Source organism: Cavia porcellus, unplaced genomic scaffold, assembly GCF_034190915.1.
Source record: "Cavia porcellus strain 051 isolate PalLab524CR breed Dunkin Hartley unplaced genomic scaffold, mCavPor4.1 scaffold_3, whole genome shotgun sequence".
Classification (NCBI taxonomy): domain Eukaryota; kingdom Metazoa; phylum Chordata; class Mammalia; order Rodentia; family Caviidae; genus Cavia; species Cavia porcellus.
This window is the reverse complement of record NW_026947486.1, coordinates 120,105,565-120,126,886: the sequence shown is the minus strand read 5'-3', so window position 1 is coordinate 120,126,886 and position 21,322 is coordinate 120,105,565. Positions and strand designations below refer to the sequence as shown.

Here is a 21,322-nt window from a genome sequence, read left to right as displayed (position 1 = left end):
CGGGCGCCCCACCCCGATCTCGCCCCATGGACGGCCCCGCCCACTCCAACCACAGAGATGAGGACCCAGTCTGCGGGCTAGAGAGGCAGCTCTCGCCCTCCCGCCAAGGTTCGGCCCCACCCCGCCTCTGGGCCTCAGGAGCGCTGGAGACACAGCCCTGGGCCGCGAGGTGCCGCTCCTTCCTAGGCGCTGGGTGCTTGGCCCTCGGCTTGGGGGCGGGGCGGAAGAGGCACTGGGCGGAGCTGCCAGGGCCTCGCGAGGATTGATGGGCGGGGCACGACAGGCGCTTCCGGTTTCCGGCTGCGGCGTAAGGGGCGGGGCCGAGGCTGTGGTGGGAGAGTTTGGTGTCTGCGGCTGGGCGTGCACGGTGCCTGTGAGAAACCCGGTGAGCAGGGTCTTGGTCCAGCCTTGGGCCCTGGGCCACCAGGGTCGCTGGGGTCGCCAGGGTCGCTGGCCATGGAGCTTCTCTTGGCCCCTCGCCCAAGAAGAAGAGGGAGCACTGCGGAGGGAACGAGGCCCTGAGAAGTCTTTGGTTCAGGGCCCGCCTGCGAGTGCGGGTCGGGCAGGGCCGGACCAGGAACACAGGAGTGGCGGTGGCGGCCGCGGGGTCAGCGACGCGACGGGAACCTTGGTGAAGCGGCAGCCCGAGGGGCGGGGGCGTGAGCCCTGGGGGAGGGCGTGCTGAGTTGCGGCCCCTGGGGTCCCCCGGTACCTCGCAGGCGGCCCTCGAGCTGTGTGGCGCCGTGGCCTACCTGGGCTGCCGCGAGGGCTTGCAGTGGTTTGCGAGAAGACCCGCCGTTTCGAGAAGTTTCTCGGGACGAGGCCTTAAGGTGCTCAGTGGGGAGCTGCATTTGCTGTTGCCCGCGGCTCTTGCCCTGTAGGAGTCGCTCATGTGGGGCGGCTGGGAGGCACCCGAGGCCTCTGGCCCCATCGGAGGCAGGAGGAGTAATTCGGAGGTTTTTCGCTCCCGAAAACAGCTGCAGAGGAAGCTGTTGGATTCTGTGTGCCCGTCGTGAGAGCTGCCGAGGGGCAGCTATCGGGGACGGTGGTCTCTGAAACCCTGTGTCCCCAGGGTGGCTGCTTCGGCCTGGAGCATGCTTGCCCAAGCTGAACCCGATGGGTGCAGGATGCCTTCTTCAGCCAGGCTTTGGGAGTCTCCTGGGCTCCCTGGGGAGGATGGAGCTGGATGTGACCACACACATACTGCAGAGGGGCGAGTGACTTACAGCAGATGGAAGTTTGGGGCTTGTCCGACGAGTATGCCAGCTCAGTGCGGCCCTGGTTCAGCCAGGGCTTTGGGGGAGGGGTTTCAGGGTGAAGACTGGCATTGCAGTTTCCTGTGGGGTGCCTGAACTGGCCGCACAGCCTCACAGCCCCTCCTGTATCCTCTGCGCTTTCCCAGGAAACAAGCTTGCAACTCTCCGGTGGAAACCTGCTCACACAGGATGAGTCTGCAGTGGACTGCGGTCGCCACTTTCCTCTATGCTGAGGTCTTTGCCGTGTTGCTCCTCTGCATTCCCTTCATTTCTCCCAAAAGGTGCAGCATGGGGCGAGCAGGGGGGAGTGGTGTGTGGGGGGTGCCTGGCTCCTGCCCCTGTTGTGTGTGTGCAAAACCAGGGGACCCTGGAACTGGGCCAGGTGGAAACAGAATCTTTTCAGAATGGGGAGAGCAGGGGGTGCTTTCGACTGCCTGGTCACATCTTGCTGAATTCCCTTCCTGTGCACCCTGCCCTCTGGTTTCCAAAATGACCTGAGAAGAAGGTGCCGTGCTGCTCTGGAGGCTACGCCCTCTGGCCTAGCTGTGGGCACTTTGGGCAGCATGGGCTGGGCTGGCCCTTGGGATAGCCCTGGGCACCCAACACTTGCACCACCGGCTGTAGTGCTGCTGCTTGGTTGACTTCTGTCCTCCTAACCAGCCTCACTGGTGTTGCGCAGTAGCCTTGTGAGCGTTACTCAGCCTAGAAGGATGAGGCCAGAGGACCCAGTAAAAGTTAATAGAAGGTTAATTTTAATTATACATAGCCACATTATTCCTGTTTCAGCTGGAGTGTTATGGATGAGGCTAAATTGCCACAAATATGTTTAAAAACGTGTTAACTGAAAAACTGAAAACCCTAAGGAGTAGTTCGCAGGACAGTTAGTTTGCCTGTGGTTCAGAGGAATTGCAGAGCTCTGTAGGACAAACAGCCTGGTTTCTGCACAGAGGCAGTTGGGAAAAAAAAACCAAAACAGGAGAAAGGGGAACAGAAGAATAAGACAGACTGGAGACATGAGCTCGATGGCGAGTCAGATAGTGGGGATTACTGCCAGATGTAATAACTGGGCTCTCCAGCCATGCCTCTGGAGCTGAGGCTGCCTTGCTGATGGCCCAGTGTGTGAATGCTTTCGAAAACCCTTCCTGGGACCTGCATTCTAAGGCATCTGCGTGTGGGAATGCTGGAAGGTCTAGGGTCCCTCCCCGTGAACCAGGGTGGTGAGGACCAGACAGCTGAAGGTACAGTGTATAGAAGGACCATTCTGAGAAATAGCCCAGTTGTGTGGCAAACACTTTGAATACTGCAGAGGGATAGTGCCGATGTTTCCCCTTGCTACTGCTTCCTTGAATTTCTACACAGGCTCCTTTTTCTGAGCCGATGTGCTGCAGAGGCTGTGAGGTGGAGAATCAGCAGCAGCCGAGGCCAGCTGAATGGGCTCCTTGGCCCCTGGCAGAGGGTCCCAGTCTGGCTCTGTATTCTGCTCAGAGCCAGTCTCCCGGGTACCTGCCTCTTCAGCCTCTCTTCCTTTCATCTCCTTTCTAGGTGGCAGAAGATTTTCAAGTCCCGCCTGGTAGAGCTGGTGGTGAGCTATGGCAATACCTTCTTTGTGGTTCTCATCATCATCCTAGTGTTGCTGCTCCTCGGTGAGTAGCCCAGACCCACCCAGTGCCATCAGATCAGGTCCCTGCCGCAAAGTCCCGTAAAGAGAACAGCTGCTACTGCCTGGAGATAGGCCACTTGCGCACTTAATTTGCATCTTGCAAGGAAGGGGTGCTCCCCATCCCCTAAGAGGCTGCTGGAGGTTGGCAGGACCTCGCCTGTGAGAGACCCCTCTGCCAGTGAGCATGTGTCCATAACTCATGTTCTGGAGGTAGCTCCTCGGGTCTCAAGCAGATGCCGAGGGAAGCCAACTGGCCTAAGTGGTGTTGCTCTCCAGTTCCCTAGAAGTATGTGTTCCTTTCTTAGGGCCAAAATAGCTTCTCAGAGGAGACAGAGTGACCAGGGAGACTGAGTTACCTGCATAGGGGAGCTGTGCTTCTAGAGGGGAGCCTGTAGTCTAGGGTAGGGGACTAGAGGTGGAGGTATTGGGGGCTCAAGGTACCCCAGCTCTGTCTCCTCTTGGCTGTCTCCCATGGTGGTACTTATGATGCTGGGATTCTTGAAAGTAGATGAGTGTATAAAATCATAGATTTTTTTGTCAGAGAAAATAATTTTTATTGATATATTTTAGGTATACGTAATGATCCCATGCATTACAGGGAATTGGTACCTGTACATGATATAACTTGTGGAAATCAAGAGTTTTTTTAATGTTGTTTTTTCTGACTACAGAAGTAAAGCATGGTTAGCCAGGTATGGTGGCACATGTCTGTAATCCCAGCACTCAGGAGGCTGAGTCAGGAGGATTGCTGTGAGGTCACTAGCATGAACTGCATAGAAAGGCCCCGTATCAGTGTGTGTGCTGCCCAAATGAGCACCTCAGGCCCTGTTTCAGAGCAAATGATAATGCATAGTTGTTTTTAAAAATGTAGAAATCGCACATAGAAAGTTAAAATCCCTCATAATCTCATGTCCCACAGGTAACCATTGAGAGTGCTTTGGATTTTTTTTTTTTTTTTTGAGACAGGGTCCTACTGTGTAGTAGTGCAGGCTGGCTTTGAACTTGCGGCCATCCTCCCACTTCATCCTGAATACTCACTGTCATTGAAAAGTTTACAGCACTGGGATCTCATACACACTGCTGTGGGTCCTAATTTTCCTGTTTTTTGTTTGTTTGTTTGTTTTTTGGTACCTGGGATTGAACTCAAGTCTGTGTGCTTACAAGGCAGGCACTTATGCCACTGAGCTAAATCTCCAGCCCTTAGTTTTCCTGTTCTGTGTCCCTTTTTACAGCAGTCTATTCTCTTGAGATTGTACGGCGGTCTTTCTCACGGCCACAGCATAATCTGGTTCCCTCCTTCGAGGTGTCCTCAGAGCATTGCATATGGCTGCAATGCATCTGTGGGATAAGTTCATGGAGCAGAATTGCTGAACCCCAAAGTTGCCCAATGCCAAGATGTCAGGAAGGCCAGGCACATTGTGTAGTGCGTGATCACCTTGGGAACTAAGACTCCATCCCAAGCTAGAAATTCTGAGTTACACAACACCCACCAATTATTTTGGGTTTTTTTTCCCCTCACTTTGGGAATCTAGCCTAGGGGCTTTGCACTGAGCTGCTCCTCAGCCTTTTTTATTTTTTGTTTTGAGACAGTGTTTTGCCAAACTTAAATCCTCCTGCCTCAGCCTCCTAGAGTGCTAGCAGTATAGGTGCATGCCACTTTATCTTGCATTTCTTTGGGTTCAGCTAGGCCGTGTCCTAAGTCTCAGGTGGCATCTTGTCCTTTTCACACAGGAGTCTATCAAGAGCCTTTTTGTTTTGTTTTTTTCTTTTTTGGTACTGGGAATCAAACTCATGGCCTTGCGCTTGCCAGGTAGGTGCCTGTGCTGCTGAGATAAACCCCCAGCCCTCAGAGCCGATTAGTGAGGTCAAGCAGTAGGTACACTGAGTTTGCCTTTCGGCATTTCCTGGTACATGCGTTGCTAAACCGAGGCACTGTATGTGTTACGTGTTTAAGGTGGATGTGTCTCAGAGCGGCTGATGTGAGATGACATGATTGGTAGTGGTTTCAGGTCTGGTAGCTACAGACTTCTTGAGGGTGGTTGTATTATGACAATCTTCCCCCCTTTTTTCTTTGGTTCCAGGAATTGAACCCATGACCTCATGCTTGCCTGCCAGGCACTTAGGCCACTGAGCTAAACTCCTAACCCCAATCTTTCCCTCTTTACATTTTTGAGATGGTAACTTTGAATAAGCCTGAGGTTTTTTTCTGAAGTGTTTTCCTAATCTGAATAAAAGCTTAAAGTCCACCATAAAATGTAGGAACAGAAATGCTTGCTCCAAAGCCCCTGAAGCACCCGAGTAGGCATTTCCACAACAAGGCCCTCAGCTTGCTGGGGGGGTGGCTGGTGACCTGATTGGGGGCACCCTGGGAAAGGGCACTTTGTGGCTGGCAGTGCTTTGGAGCCTACACAAGCTTGTGGCCCAGGTAGTCTGGGGTGGGCATCGCTGTGCAGAGGCTGTGGGGGAGGGCAGAGGTGGAGGTAAAGGGGTACCGGGGTAGATAGGGAGGGGAGGCCGTCTATTCCCACTGCCCTTGCCCCACTGCCTTGCCCCACTGCCTTGCCCCAGATGCCTTCCGTGAGACCCGCAAGTACGATGACGTGACTGAGAAGGTGAACCTGCAGAACAACCCTGGCGCCATGGAACACTTCCACATGAAGCTTTTCCGTGCACAAAGAAACCTCTACATCGCTGGCTTCTCCTTGCTGCTGTCCTTGTGAGTGTGGGGGTACCCTGGGCTGGCCAACCACTGCTGCTTGGGCTTTGGCGCCACCTCATTTATGTCTTGGAACTCTGCCCCCACCACCGGGGCAGCCAGTGTAGAGCCAGCAGACTGACTCACCTTGACGTGTGGTGTTTGCCCCTGGCCTGGGGTAGGTGAAAGAGGGAAGGATCTTTGGGCCCTGGGCACAGAGGACTGATGGCCCAGGGCTGTAGGTGTTGGGGTGCTGGCCCGGGAAGCCCCAGAAGCAGCAGTGCGGTGTGCAGGGCTGACGCCAACACTGGCCAGGTGAAAACTGTTTTGGGAGTGGCATCTGTACCAGGCGTTGTTGGGACCTGCTGGATGGCCGTGAGGTCCCAGGGTCTTGAGCCGAGGCAGTGAGGGGTGCCAGGGCTGCCTCATGCCTGGAAGTAGGAGGGCAGGCAGAGGTGCAGCCTACAGGTGCCACCTTTTAGTGCCACCGCAGGGGTAACAGACCGAGGGGTGCCAGGTGGGCTCACGGGCATCACTGCTCCCTGGTCTGGTGCCTGAGGCTCAGCACTTTTTGTGCCTCTGTCGCCAGTGCCCGCTGCTTCACTGGGCAGTGAGATGGCCACATGGCCAATCCTGGCTTTTCAGGCTGCCCCAGCACAGGCTGGAGAGTGCGGGCTGCAGGATGGGCTGGTGTCCATGTCAGCCACTTCCATCCCTGAGCCATCGCCCTCTCGGTGGCTGTCTTTGGGGAGGGACCTCACACATGCTGAACTCATGCAGCCACTGAAACTCTGCCCTCTGCCCTGAGCACTTGGAAGGTGACACGTTTTGTCCCAGGCGTCACTGGGGCCTGGCGTCCATGGCGCAGGTGGGACCAGAGCTGAAAAAGTGTGTGTGGGGGGGTGAGACACGCAAGAGTTGGGGTGTTCACCCCAGAGTGCTCAGAAGCTGTCTGCGGCAGACACAGGACTCCGAGCTATGCGGCCCACCAAGCGCTTACCCAGCCTCTGCGCTGGCTCCGTGAAGGAGTTTCTAGGATGTGAAAGCCCACTTGAGCTCTGTGCAGGCTCACGGGGTGCTGTTTGTGGTTATGCCAAGAGGACATGGGGACAAGAGGCTGGGAGTCCCTCTGGGCAGGAGGACCCCAGGGTGCCTGGCCCTAAGCTCTGTCAGCGATGCCCAAGTGGGCCTGTAGACAAGCTGTGCGCTGGCTTGCTGCCCATGCTCAGGAGAAGGTGTCCGGGATAGAGGACACAGGGTGCTTTCCAGGGAGTTGGGTCCCAGCAGTGCCTCCATTCCTAGAGTGGAGTCCGCTGGGCCACCTCCGCAGGGCTGGTGTCTGGGGCCTTGGGCTGCCTTGGGTTGCATCTGCAGCTGGGTGTGGTTCTGAGTTGTGTGCAGATCCAACCTATCACCTCGGTGGTTGCCTTTGGGAGGCCCGTGAGCAGGGGGCACATGCGCAGTTTTGAAGAGGAGGAGTGAGTTGTGTGAGCTGAAATCAAGGCCCCCAGGATGAGCTCCCAGAGTGGCACCCTGAGCGGACTTGCAGTGTTCACAGGGAGACCTATGGGAATGTCGCACAGGTCCCTGAGAGCACCTGAAAGGGTTCACTGCTGGCTTCCTCTCAGTGAGCTGGTGGCCATCGAGGGCTGATGGGCAGGGCTGGGGTGTTGGGCAGGGGCTGCCGAGCTGTAGTGGTTGCTTTACTCTGTGGCTCCTCTGCTTTACCCATAGCTCCCCTCTACCTCCGGGCACCTCCGGGCCACTGCAGGGCTGACTGCTGTCCCACGGACTGTGATTCACAGGGTCAGTTCTGCACTCGACTTTGTTTTGTATGTAGATAGGGACATGTGTGGCTGTTGGCTAGGGACACATTCCGAGAAGCCAATTGTTAGGCAGCGTTGTGTGGTGGCAGCATCGTGAGCGGCTGGCGGGAACCTGAGTGGCCTGGGATGCTTCTGTCTGCCTCTGCGCAGTTATGGCACCGGCGAGGCGTTTGGTGTCTCAAGCAGGAGAGGCTATGGGGCCGGGGTCGGGGCCGGGGCTGGGCTGGGGCTTGGGTAGCACACCTGCCTGTCACACATCGGCCCTGGGTTCCAAAGCCAGTGTGATGTTGGTTAGAAAAGGGTACCGGTACCGGGAGATTAGAGCCGGGAGGCCAGTGTGGACTGGGGAGCCTTACTGGAGCTCCATAGGCAGGTGGTTGCTTTGGGCGAATGAACATGACAGCCCAGAGGTGACACTGCTCAGACTTCCTGGGCCACACTGAACTGATTAAAAGTAAGGAATTAGCCTGAGCTTGTCCTAAGCTTTTACTTTGGAAACTTACCAATTTCCTTTTTTTCTTTAAATGTGCAGCATCAGGGGTTGGACCCAGGGGTTCATGAATGCTAGACAAGTGTTTTTTTCCTGGAGCTATACTTCCAGCCCTTGCTTTTCTAAGTAGCTTTTATTTTGAGACAGGGCCAGTTTGCCTCGGCTGGCCTTCAACTGGCAAATCCTACATCGGCCTCCTGAATAGCTGGGACTACAGATGTGTGCCACTGTGCCCTGCCTTAGTTTTAACTCGGTGGCTCCTTTGTTTTTCTTTTCTTCTCTGTTTTTCTTTCTGTTTTTGATTGTTTCGAGACATCTCTCTGACTTGCTATGTGATTTAGGCTAGTCTTGAACTTAGCCCAGGTGGGCCTCAAATTTGCAATGACCTTTGTGTGTCAGCCTTCTTAGCACTGGGATTATCAATGTGTACCATTGTGTCCAGCTCTTAGCTCATTGGCTCTTTTTTAATAATGCAGCATAAAATGTATAAAAATTCTTTAATACCCTTAAGCTGTAGCTTTTTTCTGTTGCTTGTTTTACTTTTTAAAGAAAAGAGTGGCACACAAATGCACAGCCTAGGCCCGCGCAGGGCCTGTGCCTCCGCAGCAGGGCTGCCCTTTCAGAAACAGGCCCGCTCCTTGAGTTGACTATGCTCCATGCTCTTCTGTATTAACCGAAAGCCTTTGGGGACTGCAGCCCCATTTTCTAGGTTGCGCGCTTATTTTCCTGTTCTTCAGTGCTGGGCATGGAACCCAGGGCCTCGCACAGGTTAGGCCACTGCTCTGTGCTGTGGACATTTCTTTTCCCCGACTGTAAACAGGGAGTGTCTCATGCGAAGACTTGGGAAGCCAGGCTTGCTAGGCAGCAGAGTGCTCGTGAGGCGGGAGAAGGTGTGGGAGCCAGACTGCCCCTCAGCATCTGAGGCTTCCTCCGCAGTCTCCTTTCTCCTTGCCTCCTCCAGCCATGCTCTCCGTGTGCAGCAGGAACAGGATGGGGAACTCTTGCTGGGTGTGAAGTGCACTGTCTTGGTGTGTGGCTGTGTGAGGGCCTTTTCCTTTTCTTCCCTGGGACCTGTGTGTGCTGGGGAAATGCTCTACCCCATCTCCCTGAGGTTTTTTTTTGTCTTTTTCCTTGTTATCGGTACCAGGGATCGAACTCACGACTGCCTGCTTGCAAGACAGGCACTTATGCCGCTGAGCTAAATCCCCAGCCCCCCTCCCTGAGTTTTCTAACAAAGATGTGTCATGAGGGTGCAGGAGCACTGGCAGCTACACAAGCGGCTTGGAATGAAGTCAGCCCTCCTTCACACCCTGCAGTGTTCCCAAAGTGTTGAGCAGAGGAAGGAGGGCTGAGCTGGGTTTTGAAGCTGTTATTTTGGGGGCAGAGTAGGCTTTTTGAGACAGGGTTTTGCTATGTGGCCCAGGCTGGCCTGGAGCTCGCAGAGATCCTCCTGCCTCAGCCTTGAGAATGCTGGGCTTTGGGTGCACTGCTGGCAGGCTGCTCATAGAGTACTGCTGTTTTCCTCTCCCTCTGACAGGGGTGTAAGGCTCTAGCAACTGGCTAAGCTCCAGGGCCACTCGCATCTGGCCTCCCATCTGGTGGTGCCTGCAGCTCCCTCTTGTGGCACCATCCAGCCACAGGCTGAATCCTGTGTGACAGCTACTTAGAAAAGAACACAGTGATTGCAGGAGCCCGTGGGACTTCCCTGGTTGTCCCTAGATGATCTGTTTAGTCCCTGTTGAAGATTTGCCAGAAATACATGTTCTTCCTTAGTTGAAGGCCCAGATCCTATGATGCTGGCTGTGGCCCTTCAAGAGTGTTAGCAACCCAAGTAGCTAGGACTGTAGGTGTGTGTCACCATGCCCAGCTGCAACTTGTGTTCTCATGTGGTCTTAGCCACAGAAGTGTTCTCATCTGCACCTTCTATGGAGGCGGCCCGCATGCAGCTCATAGGAAACACTTAATAAGACTGTTGTCTTCTGGTTACAGAAACCCCTTGGCATCAACAGCTGTAAAATAAAGCCTCCTCCTTACACACTTCAGATAATAGACATGTGGAATGATGTCGCTTGTAGTGCTGGCCCGGGGCTGGCCAGTGACAGTCATATAGATGTTTGCAAACTTTTTTTTTCTTTTTTTGAGATAGGATCTTCTCTGTAGCCCAGGCTGTCCTTGAACTCACTATGCAGTGCAGGCTGACCTTGAGTGAGCCTCCTGCCTCAGCCTCCCCAGTGCTGAGATGCCAGCCTGGGGTGTACCAACACACCTAGCTTGTTTCCAAGCCAAAATCATTTTGGCCATTGTGTAATACAGTCCTACGAATGCTGTTTGGTACTTTTACCTTGCTTTGGTTAATCTTTTACCATAGCATATGTTTTAGTGATTGTTTCCTAAATGGTTCCTAGGCTTCCCTTTTTCTTGCGGCGATGCTAGCAGTGGAGCCTAGGGCCTTGTGCGCCTGGCCGCTGTGCTGAGGGCTGTGAAGCTTCTGCTTGTGAGAGGCTGTCATCGGTTCAGCCAATTCCTTTCTTGGGTGAGTGAGCTGCACAGAACTGTGGCTCTTCTTTTGACACTGGGTTCTGCCGTATCACCTAGGCTGTTCTTAAAGTGGGGTTCCAGTTAGCCTCCCGCCTCCCGCCTCAGTCCCCTGCTGGTGCCTAGCCTTGCCTCCCCACGTATGTAGGTTCCCCATTTCCTTTCTGATGGCTGGAGACAGCTGCCGGCACTGGCGCCCTGGCACCTTTGCTGCTCTGAGGTTGGCACAGGGCCAGGAGCCTCAACCAAACTGGACTTGCCTGAAGTGTAGTCTCTGGGGCTTGCTGATGAGCACCTGTGTCAGGACAGGCTCCCTGGTGACTCTGCGTGCCCGCCAGGCGTGTTTCTGGATTGTGTCGTGGGGCCCTGCTGCCTGGATGTGGTTTGTTGAGGCCCATGCTGGTTAGGAGGCACGGCTTCCACCTCCTTGTGCACTGGATCACCATGCTAGGAGGCTGTGAGGGCGGCCATGGGCACGCCATGAGCACGTAGCACTGCCGGAAGTAGAGGGATAGGTTAACCCACTTAACGGTGGCTGCAGCTTGGCTCTTGTTCTCCATGACCTGCTGCACATGCTCTCCAGGCTGGACCCCTGCAGCCAAGGTTGCTGGCACACACTGTCATCTCAGCTACTTGGAGAAGGGTAAAGCAAGAGGGTCACAGATTTGAGGCTAGCCGGAGCTGTACCATGAGAACTTGACTCCACAAGATCAGTGACTACACCCCAGCTAGCCTGGGCCCTGTGTGGCCCTGCCAGTGGCCAGGGCAGGGTTGTACTCTGGGAAGTGGTGCCCATCTTAGGATTGTCCTGGGGACTTGCAGACCTAGAGCATTAACCCGGCTGAGTTCTCACAGCAAAGGGTGGAGTGAGGAGCAGGGCATAAGTGGCCTTTGGCATGCACGGCTTCACAGGAAAAGCTCTAATTTCCTTGTTAGGTGGGCCTTTGGAAAGGCAGCAGGCAAAGTCAGGGAGGCCGGGCCCAAGGCTGTTTCTCACCTCTAACTCACCTGGCACACGCTTTGCTGTTGTTTTGGTTTTGGAGGTGAAGTCTCCTGAGTCCTAGGCTAGCCTCCTGCCTCAGCTCCATGCTTCACCAGCAGGGTAGCATCAGACAGGTGTTTTCAGCCTGCCCAGCTGCAGATCCCCTGTGGGCTGCTTTCTTCTGAAAAGGCCCCACCAGGCTCCGGGCATGGGAATGGGGTGGCTGCAGAATTTGCATGTCCTGCCTGTTGGTCTCAGTGTTGAGAGGGTGACAGCACTAGTGTCCTAGTTCCGTCTGTGTGTGTGGAGAACAGGGACTCACCGGGTAGTGCCCGTTCACTGGAGGAACTCCAGGCTTTGGGAGACTGTAGCTGAGGTTAAAACTAGGGCCACAGGCGTGCTAGGGAAGTGCACCTATCACCGAGCCACACCCCCAGATCATATGCGCTCCTGCCCTGTCCCTCAAGACGGAACCCAGGGCCTTTGCATTGAGTCCCCTCCCCACTCTTTTTATTTATTTTGAGACAGGGTCTCCCTAAATTGCCAAATCACCCAGACTAGGCTCAAACCTGTGATCCTCCTGCTCAGCTTCCCAAGCTCCAGGGATTGTAGGCGTGTGCCGCCATGCCTGACTTCAATTTTATTTGTTTGACTGATGGATCGACCGACTGATTTTGAGACAGGGTCTCACCATGTGGTGTAGGCTGGCCTTGGACTCTGGGTGACCCTTCAGTCTGTGCCTCCCGAGTGCTGGGATTGTGGTGTGCAAAATGGAAAATGAAATCCTATCGTGTTGCTCTAACCATCTTTGACACAGACCTTCCCAGGCCTTGTGCACATCTTCTAACAGATGCTGCCACATGTTAGGCACGGTGGATTCCAGGTGCGAAGTTCATTTGCAGGTTGGAGGGGCCTGTTGGAGTTCTCAGAGGTGGTTATCAGCTGTGCTGTGGGTTTAGACCTAATGCGCTTTGGCCCCTGTGTGGGAACTTTTCCTCTCAGAGTCTCTGCTGCTTTAGCACCACAGGACGGAGCCCTAGCTACATCTGGTCATTCGTGCTTTGCAGTCAGTTCATCCTGAGGCTTTTCCAGGACAGCAGCCTGTCCTCAGCCTTCTTGTGTGGCTGCCAGCTCCCTGGGCTTCTGGTCTGCTGCCCTGCTGCTTCTGCTGTGAGCAGTGGCAAGCTCTCCGTTGGAGGGATTCTGTGCATGCCGTCCCCGTGGGCATCTCTCCCATCTGTGTCAGGGTGCTGTGCAGGAGGTGGATAGCCAGTTGAATGGCTCAGTAGCACTGTAGCCCGCTCAGTGTTGGGGTGTGGCACATGTGGCACAGGGAGCCAGAGGCAGTGGGGCCATGGTAGAGGCAGTCGAGGGGTGTGGGGGTCCGAGGCCAGGCAATAGGTACTGGCTGGTGGGGACCCTGGTTTCCACGGGGAAAGCTGTGTGTAGAGCTGCCCACAGGAGGTGAGCTAGGCAAGGCAGAGGGAAGAAGAGCCCCTGTCTGCGTGCTGGAGAGGAGCAAGCTTGGGAAGGCCTGGTGGGCGGCCCTGTAGCTGGGGTGGGTGGGCAATGGCAGAGCCTGCACACTCAGATGTGCAGGAGGCTCAGGGCACCTTCTGCAGTCCTCGGGTTCCTCCAAGTGTGGGATCCCCTTCCTTAGTCCCTTCTGCTGCTGTATACCCCCTGGGCCTGTGTGGTCTTTAATGGCAAACCTGTCTGGGAACCTTTCAACACGATCTCTGGGTGGGTACATTTCAGTGTCCTTACGGGTTTCTGCCAGTTGGGGCCCAGGACATGACCTGTGACTATCTCTCCCTCAGCACCCTTGGGACCGACCTCTGCCACCACCTTTGTAGAGCCCTGCAGGAGCCCGTCCCTCTCGGACCTTCATGACGCACTGCCTTCTTTCCAGCAGCTTCCTGGTGTACAGGGCTGTGACAACGATCGTGTTTGTCAAGGCCCTTTGCATGCTGTGCCCATGGGTCATCCAGCTCTCTTCCTTGTGCTGCCCTGGGTTTTCTGTAGGGGCTGCTCTGAACTCCTGTGTTGCTCACTGGCTTGTGTCACTGTCCCCAAAGGCTCTAGGCACCCTATGGCAGCTGGGATGCATGGAGCTTGGTGGACTGGCCCAGGGTGGGGAACTAAGCTCTTTCTTTTTGTGTGGAGTAGTTAGTGCCAAGGGCCTGGCACCTGAGACCAGGTGGTCTCGGCTGATGGTGACTTGCCAGACTGCCGTGCTGGGCTTCCAGGAGGTGGCAGTGTATGCACACATAGGTCTGCTGGTGCCAGCTGCCACAAGGCTGGCCTGCTCTGGTGCCACTGGGAAACAACTGGCAGGGGTCTCTATTTCAGGAAAAGCCTCTATGTGCTCTGTCCTGCGAGGCAGATCCGAGTCAGCGTAGATGGAGCAGCACTGTCCTCTTGCGTGGTGTTCTGAACATCTGCAGTGCAGCTCATGTGGCCGAGACCCCAGCTTCCTGCTTTGCTGAATTTCCATTTAGGTAGTAGGGATAGTGGACAGCACAGGTCTAGCTCTGGTTCTCAAGTACCACCAGCCCTACCATCCCAAGGGACATCTGTCACCACTGGGGGTGGTCTGGCTTGTCACCATCGGGAGGAACTCTGTTAGCACCTTGTGCGCAGAGGCTAGAGGTGCTGCTGAACCCCATACAGCACTTGGTAAAAAATGTTGTGACTTCTGGAGGTTCCTTAAAAAGCTGGAATTAGAAGTCCCAAAAACGTTGCGACAGTATGTTTCTGTGCTGAGACTCACCCTTGGCACCGCCCTATGACGAGGCTGGGACCCAGGGTTGGCCATGGAACAGAGATGTGGACTGAGGGTGATAGCCTGGTGCTCTGGCTACTGCCAGGAACCAGGTGGGCCACAAGCATGTCTTTCAGTTTGCCGCTGTGACTCCCAGAAGCTCTCCGACCTCCCTCACTTGCTCCCTACAACCAGTGCACCCCTAGACTGTCAGCTGCTTTCAGGAAGCACACCAGACCCCCCCCCCCCAGAGGCTGGGCGGCCGCTTTGGGAAGCGCCACAGCCATACAGAGAGGCACTTGGGCAGCCCTAGCAGGCGAGCTACTTTGGGCTTTTATTCCAGACTTACCTCCTCATGCCGCACTGGGCCGCAGCCGCCTGTGTCAGCACTGTACTTTGCCCCAGTGCTTTCCTGGCCATCCCTGGCTTTGGGTCCTTGGTAAGACAGCTACCTCATTCTCTCCTCAGCCCCTGAGGTGTGTCCACTGCGTGTTCTTGGCCAGATGCCTTTGGGGTCTCCTGGGCTGTGGCAGTACGGGATCAGCAGGTGGCGCTGTGGCACCAGGGTCAGCTTGCATATCACTGAGGCCAAGAGCCTGTGTCACACATAGCCCTTGTCAGTAGGGGTGTCAACTCACCTGCAGGCCTGCGGTGTCCGCATTCCAGGGCCGGCCACAGGAGGTCTCAGGGTGCTCAGACCTACTGCTGCTTCCCCCCTTGTGGCTAAGCCTGCACAGTGGCGAGACAGTGTTGGTGACAGGCCCATGGGCCGTCTCTCCCTCTTGCTGTGCTTGGCACTGCTTCTCGAGAATCCAGAAAGAGATTCTGTTTCTCCTGCCTTCTCTTGTTTACTCAACCTTTCGTAAAAGCATGATAGCCCTACTCGGCATCCAAGAACATCTTACCCAGAAAGCCGAGTCGGGTTCAGGTATTTGGGGCTGACGTGTGTCTGCCAAGGACACATCTGCCTTTGATTACTTCTCTACTGGCCTTTCCCTGTGTCATTGGACCCCAGGCCATGCCATCACTGACTGCCAAGTGCTGTTAGAAAATTGGGGTGGCATGAGTTTTTGCCTATGCCCTTTAAACACCTCAGAACTGTTATGTGAGTGGCAGTCCCCAGGAGGCATAGCAGGGAGGCCAGAAAGCTGCGTGGTGAGAGAAGGGCGCCGTGATGGGCACAGCTGTGGGCTGGCCTGGGGGACCCGGCAGACCCCTTGGAGAGCTGTGCACATTTTAGGGGCGGGGCGGTGGGGGGGACTCTGGACATGTCCCATGTGGTGCAGGCCAGGGATCCTGCTGGCAGGGGCGGCCCTGAGGAAGCAGGCTGGAGACAGGCTGGCGTGTGAGTGGGCCCCAGCTCGTGCTGCTGAGTTGCCTTTCCCACGTGCCTCTCAGCTGTTGCTGTAGCACCAGCCTGGCTTGCTCACCACCGTGGGGTGGAAGTGGTGCCTTCCCTGGGCTGTCCCATGTTTCCTCTTGCTAGGTAGGCTGGCAGGGCTTGTCCCTCTCGGAGCCAGGCCCCAGGCGGACAGGGTAGGGCAGAAAAGGCAGGCTTGGGCCCAGCTAGCAGCCTCCAACGTGTCGCCTCATTTCCTAGGAAGTGCTTCCTGTGCCTGGCATGGGAAGAGGGCACCGGGAAGGTCCCGTTTCTGGGTGTTAGGTATGGGGTGGAGCTGTGAAAGGCATGGGCCTGCCTGGTGGCACCATGGCTTGAGAGGACTGACAAAGGGCAGGGCATGGAGCCTGCATGGCACTCTGGTGTGCACTGGGCCCTCCATGAGGGTGCCTGAAGATGTCTTCAAAACAGACCTGGCTGGCACATTGGGAAAGGGTTCCTTGTGGAAGGTAGTAAAGCCGGGGAGTGTATTCTGGGGACAGCTAGGACAGTTACCTGATGATGGCATCCCTGCGTGCCTGGTTGGTTGGGTTTGTCTCCCCCAGGGTGGATAGGAATGCCACAGGTCACCAATAGGCAGGAGGTGTCTGCAGGTGACTTCTCAGAGTTGATGCGTAGTACCCCATCCCATGGCTTGAGCTGAGGAGCAGGCACAGTCCAGTCCAGCTTGTGTGGCTAATACCACAGCCTGGATGCACTGGGAAATTGTGTGGGCAGGAAGGGAAGGCCTGTTCAGGACAGGCTGAGTTTGGAGTGTAGGGACATCTAGTAGCTGGCAGTTACCCACAAGTGCAGGCAGCAGCTGAACCCTATTGGGGTGAGGGGGGGCCAGATGAAAACAGGATGTGGAGCAGAGCTGTGGGTACGGGGGACCTGGCCCACAAAGTGATGGTCCAGAACCTGCTTCAGGCAGGTAGGAGAGACAGGGTGGCGCAGAAGGGAGCTGTCCTGCCCTCAGCTGAGCAGTGGGGGTGTCTTCCCAGAGGCTCGCTGGGGTGCCCAGCAGGTGAGGAGTATCTGCAACAGTAGGCCAGACGAAAGGGAGCTGGAGGCTGGGACTGGCCTGTGCTCTGGGGTGGCACCAAAAAGAGGGCCATGCCTTGCTGTTGCCAGTGCCCTGGCCGTGGCTTCCTGGCCACCAGTGGCCTGCATGGATAGCCAGGTGATAGCCCTGGGAGCTCCCCAGCTGCTGGGTCCCTGTGCTGGCCACACCACCCGATGGCATGCCTCCCCCCCCCCCCAGCTGGAAGGAGGGGCTTCACCCTGGTCCACGGCAGGTCTGGGCCTGGCCCACTGGCCTTGCCTTTGTCCAGGCCCCTGCCAGTCAGCTGGGTGGCCTCTTGCTGCCTCCAGCAGCACCCAGCAGCACTTCCACCTTCAGGGCTTGCCCAATGGGGCCAGGCTGGTGGGCAGCAGGGCTGAGACAGGGAAACCCGAGCCCCGGGCCACGAGGTCTGGGCCGCTAATTTTAGAGAGCACATGTCATTGGAAACTCTCCACTCCTGCCAGGAATCCACAGCCTGGCTCTCCCCGTGCCGCCAGGGGCCCCTGGGAGCTTCTCCCCTGACTGGGAACTCTGGGGGCCTCTCTGCCCTGGGGGCGTAGCCAGGAGGGGCTCTGCCATACCTGAGAGCCTGGCCAGGCCAGAGGCAGTTCCCGCTCTGCTGTCCGCACTGCCTGCTGCCTGGCTTGCAGTTGGGAGCGGTGGGGCCTGGCGAGGCTGGGAGGCAGCTTCATGTGTTCTGAGCAAGCACTTTCCTTGTAGAGCCATGGCGCAAGCAGATTTTCTTCCTTTTTCCTGACCTGAGCCTGTGTGCCAGGGCTGTACCCGGCCCCTTCGTGGTCACCTTAACAGCTTAAGCAGTGCTTGTCCTAGGGCTGCAGGGAAGAGCCTCCCAACTGTCCCTGCCACTGCTCAAGGGTAGCATCTGCCCCAGCTGTTGCCTAAGTGCCCTAGTTCTCCCATGTGTCCCCGCTAGCCCGAGAGGGCCTCTGCTTGAGTGTTAGTGTGTGACAGATGCCCGCGTGGTACCGCGTGACCAAGGCACTGAGTAGGCGGCAGTCCCGGCCATGGGCCATGGAGGCAGACACCCGAGTTACAATTGCAGCCGTGTCTGTTTCCGGCTGTGGACTCGGCCCTGTCACTGTCCCCTGCCAAGCACCAGTTTCCTCCTCATTAAAATGCGGGCAGCAACAGCAGCTGCCTCCTGAGATAGATAAGAGGGTCTGGCTGACATGTTGTAAGTACCCACATCTGTCAGCCACTGTTCCACTGAGGCAAGCCTGGCCTCGCAGGCCGGGAGCGGTGCTGAGGCTTGCCCGGTGCATCCCGGCCCCAAGGGGAGAGTGCTGGTGTTCTGGGACCTCGTGTCCCCGGGCTCTTGCTCCTAAGCCCCGCACACACCACCTCTGCGTGGGCATGTGGGGGCCCCACCTTGCCCAGGTATCGGCAGGCCTGGGCTGCAGGCAGGTGGGCAGGGAGGGGCGCGGCTGAGACCAGCCTGCCAGCCAGGTTGCCTTCACCTCTTCCTTCTCCTTCCTGTAAACAATTGCAGCCTGCTTAGACGCCTGGTGACTCTCATCTCCCAGCAGGCCACACTGCTGGCCTCCAACGAAGCCTTTAAGAAGCAGGCGGAGAGTGCTAGTGAGGCGGCCAAGAAGTACATGGAGGAGAATGACCAGCTCAAGAAGGTGCACCCCGCCTGCCCAGCTTCCTCAGGGCTGTGAGACTGCTGCCATCCTGCAAGCTGGGGCGCAGGGTCTGGTGCAGGCACAAAGGGGAAGTTGTCCATGGGAGTGCAGTGGGGGGAAGTGGGTGTGGCCACTGCCAGTTAGTCCCCAGCCCTGGTCAGAGTGAGTCCCTGGTAAGCTGGGACCCCCGCCTCTTGGGTGAGACCCCTGTTCGTACCCCTATACCACCAATGCTATATCCCTGTCGTGGAAGGCTCTGCCAGGGAGCAGGTAGGGCCTGGGTTGTGGGCCCGTCCTTGAAGACCTGTCACAAGAAGCGAAGTGCGGGCCAAGCTTGGAAGGAGACAGATGGATTGGGAGTTGCAAGTGGGGTGCAGCTGGATGGGCAGGGCAGGTTTGGGGTCACTGGCTGCAGTAAGCAGCCCGAGCCAGGGGTAAAGGCCGCAGTAGTCACTTGGGAGTGAGTGGCAGAAAGCTCTGCCTCCAGATGAGGTGGTGAGCTCCATGGGGCAGCTGAGCCTCACCGGTGAGGAAGGAGGCAGGGCCTGCAGCCAGGGCAGGCAGGGTGTGTGGCTTGTGTGCTGCAGCAGGTGGCCCTGCTGGCCCTGCCCTGGCCCTCGGCGGCTAGCCACATCCTGGCCTTTGCTGGGAGTGAGCAGTGGCCCAGTTCTGTGTTGACATGTCTGAAGCGGTGAGTGCCCAGGGCAGCTTGAGGAACTGCAGCTCGGGAAGGCCTGGGCTGGAGCCTTGCCTCCCTCCCGCCCGCCCAGTGACCTGGCCCGTGGCACTTTTCCTAGGGGGCCACTGGGGACCAAGACAAGCTGGAAAGTGGGGATGCTATATCGAAGGTGGCAGAGGAGAACCAGAGCCTGAAGGCCAACCTGAAGAAGCTGGAGGACGAGCTGGCCGACTCCCAGCAAAGTGAGCCCCCCTGTGACACACCAGGCACAGGCCTGGTGGCCTTGCCCCTTGCCAGGCACAGGCTTGGGAATCCCCGAGCAGCCCTGGAAGCTGCCTGTGAGCATGGCAGGGAGTGGACAAGAATTTGAGGTGGTTTTGTTTTGGAAAATCTAAACTGGCTCTCCACGGCCTCCCCACCCCAGTCGGCATGCAGACCAGCCTTGCTCTGAACTGGGATATTACTCTTAGTCTCTCACCTGCAGCCTCACCAAAGGTCACTCCTGCTGAGAGCCACTTGGGTTTGCTCAGCAAGGGGGGCCACTGGACTCCTGTGTCATTTGGCTTCACAGAGCAGTCTGGTCCTTCCCGGGCATGGGGGCTGCAATGGCAGCTGGCAGCATTGGAAACAACACAGTTGCACTCATGCAGATTTGGGGTGCTTCCTCCCGTTTTAGCCAGTCCCAGTCTTCCCATGTCTTCGTTACTTGCAGAACTTGAGAAGGCGGAGAATGAGGTGCTGGCCATGCGGAAGCAATCTGAGGGCCTCACCAAGGAGTACGACCGGCTGCTGGAGGAGCACGCCAGGCTGCAGGTCAGAGCCCCGCTGTGGTGGGCATCGCGAGTGTGGCCCTGCTGAGGAAGTTCCTCGGTGCTCTGGGCCTTCCCTTTGGCTGGCTGTCTCTGTGTCCCATGTGGCTGAAGGTGATGGTCCGCAACCTGACCTGGTCGGGCTGTCCCGGGGTGACCAGAGGCACATGTGGTCAGGAAATCAGCTCATGTAGCTCATAACTGGTGACCCCAATTTGGGCACTGTGGTGTGGCGGGGGAGTAGGACACCTGGCATCAGTTCTCTCTGACTGCCACGGAAGCCCCGAAGAAAGAGGCCCTTGCTGCTCCTCTGCCCCATGCCATCCTCCCAGGCCAGCACTGTGCAGGGTGGAGGAGGCGGTGACACACCCCTGGGTGGGCTTCCTGTACCTTCACAGGCCGCGGTAGATGGCCCCACAGACAAGAAGGAGGAGTGATGAGTGACACCGCCCGCTCCCCTGCCTGTGGCCGACCTGCGCTTGCCGCTCTGGGAGCCCAGCTTCTTTCTCCCTCTAGTTCTCCCTCCCCTCCACGGCTTCTAGCAGCACCCTGGTCCACCGCAGACTCCCGGCACCCCAGCGGGGCTGAGTGTTACTCCTTGTCTGGTCTGCGGGGCCGCGGGCCGCCTTCCCTCTGGGAGTGGGGGGCCCTGGGCCCCACCTGCCCCCACTCGCACTTCTGTCGGTCCTGCCCGAGCTCCCTCCTTGTGCAGGCCCGCTGGTTTTCCCTGCAGGCAATAAAAGTTGTGATGTGATGTGTCTTCGTCCTGTCCTCTTGCCTGTTCGTGATGACTGAGCCTAGGGAGGGCCCACCGCCTTGCTCTCTGGCCCCCCACCCTAGAGGAGCCCGGCTGCCAACCCCCCCCCCCCAGGGCGGGACAGGCCTGCCTTTGTGGCTCTTGGGAGTGTCAGGCCTGTCAGCCTCCCTGGGGGGGAGCTGAGAGAACCCGCAGAACTTCCTGGTGGCAGACTTGCGGGTGCCTGCCTGCCTCTTCTTTTTTTTGAGGTCGGGACAGGACGGGAGAATGGACTGAGAACGTGGCAGCAGGCCACGAGTCACTCCTTGCCCCGCCCTCTGAAGGTTTGCCGCATGACCTCTGACTAATGCACAGGATGGAGAGGAGACTCGTCCTTGGCAGTGACCTAACTCTGCTCGGGGTGGAGCAGGGCTGTGGGGAGGAGTGCCACAGGCACAGGTGTGTGACATCGAGCACCAGCCCCAGAGCCTGGTACAGGGCCTGGGGAGCAGTCCTAGCCGTCAGTACCTGACCAGGGGGCGGGCACACTTTGGGCCTCTGGGAAGTCTCGGAGCCCAGGTCGAGGAGTAGGTAAGGTGTGTCTCTGGGAATAGGGTAAACCCTGGTGCCAGCGTCACTGGTGGGTGACTGGCGGCCAGCTGTGTGTTCCTGTTCCTGCCTGCCGTGTCTGGGCCCCAGTCCACCACTGCCCCTTGCTTCCAGTCATGTTTCCCCACTCGTCGAGCACTGCCAGCTCCTGGAGAGGCCCTCCCCTGTCACAGCTGTCCGAGAGCTGGTGC

At 57.2% G+C, this 21,322-nt stretch overlaps 1 protein-coding gene across 1 annotated transcript; it reads left to right on the top strand.

Moving 5' to 3' along the window:
- The first annotated feature begins 246 nt into the window (after window positions 1-246).
- Bcap31 (B cell receptor associated protein 31) lies at window positions 247-20,540 on the top strand. The gene is made up of 8 exons (XM_003462154.5): window positions 247-385; window positions 1,403-1,537; window positions 2,799-2,899; window positions 5,485-5,632; window positions 18,163-18,298; window positions 19,096-19,219; window positions 19,690-19,790; window positions 20,185-20,540. The coding sequence occupies exons 2-8, from the start codon at window positions 1,446-1,448 to the stop codon at window positions 20,221-20,223; spliced, it is 741 nt and encodes a 246-aa protein (XP_003462202.1). The 5' UTR covers window positions 247-385; window positions 1,403-1,445; the 3' UTR covers window positions 20,224-20,540.
- Window positions 20,541-21,322: the final 782 nt, after the last annotated feature.

What these genes read in the sequence shown, in the direction of transcription:
- Bcap31 (XM_003462154.5), top strand. Translation starts at nt 1,446, where the DNA reads ATGAGTCTGCAGTGGACTGCGGTCGCCACTTTCCTCTATGCTGAGGTC. An exon ending in CCTAGTGTTGCTGCTCCTCG is followed by an intron (nt 2,900 to 5,484) that starts GTGAGTAGCCCA and finishes GCCTTGCCCCAG; the next exon opens with ATGCCTTCCGTGAGACCCGC. An exon ending in AGGAGCACGCCAGGCTGCAG is followed by an intron (nt 19,791 to 20,184) that starts GTCAGAGCCCCG and finishes GTACCTTCACAG; the next exon opens with GCCGCGGTAGATGGCCCCAC.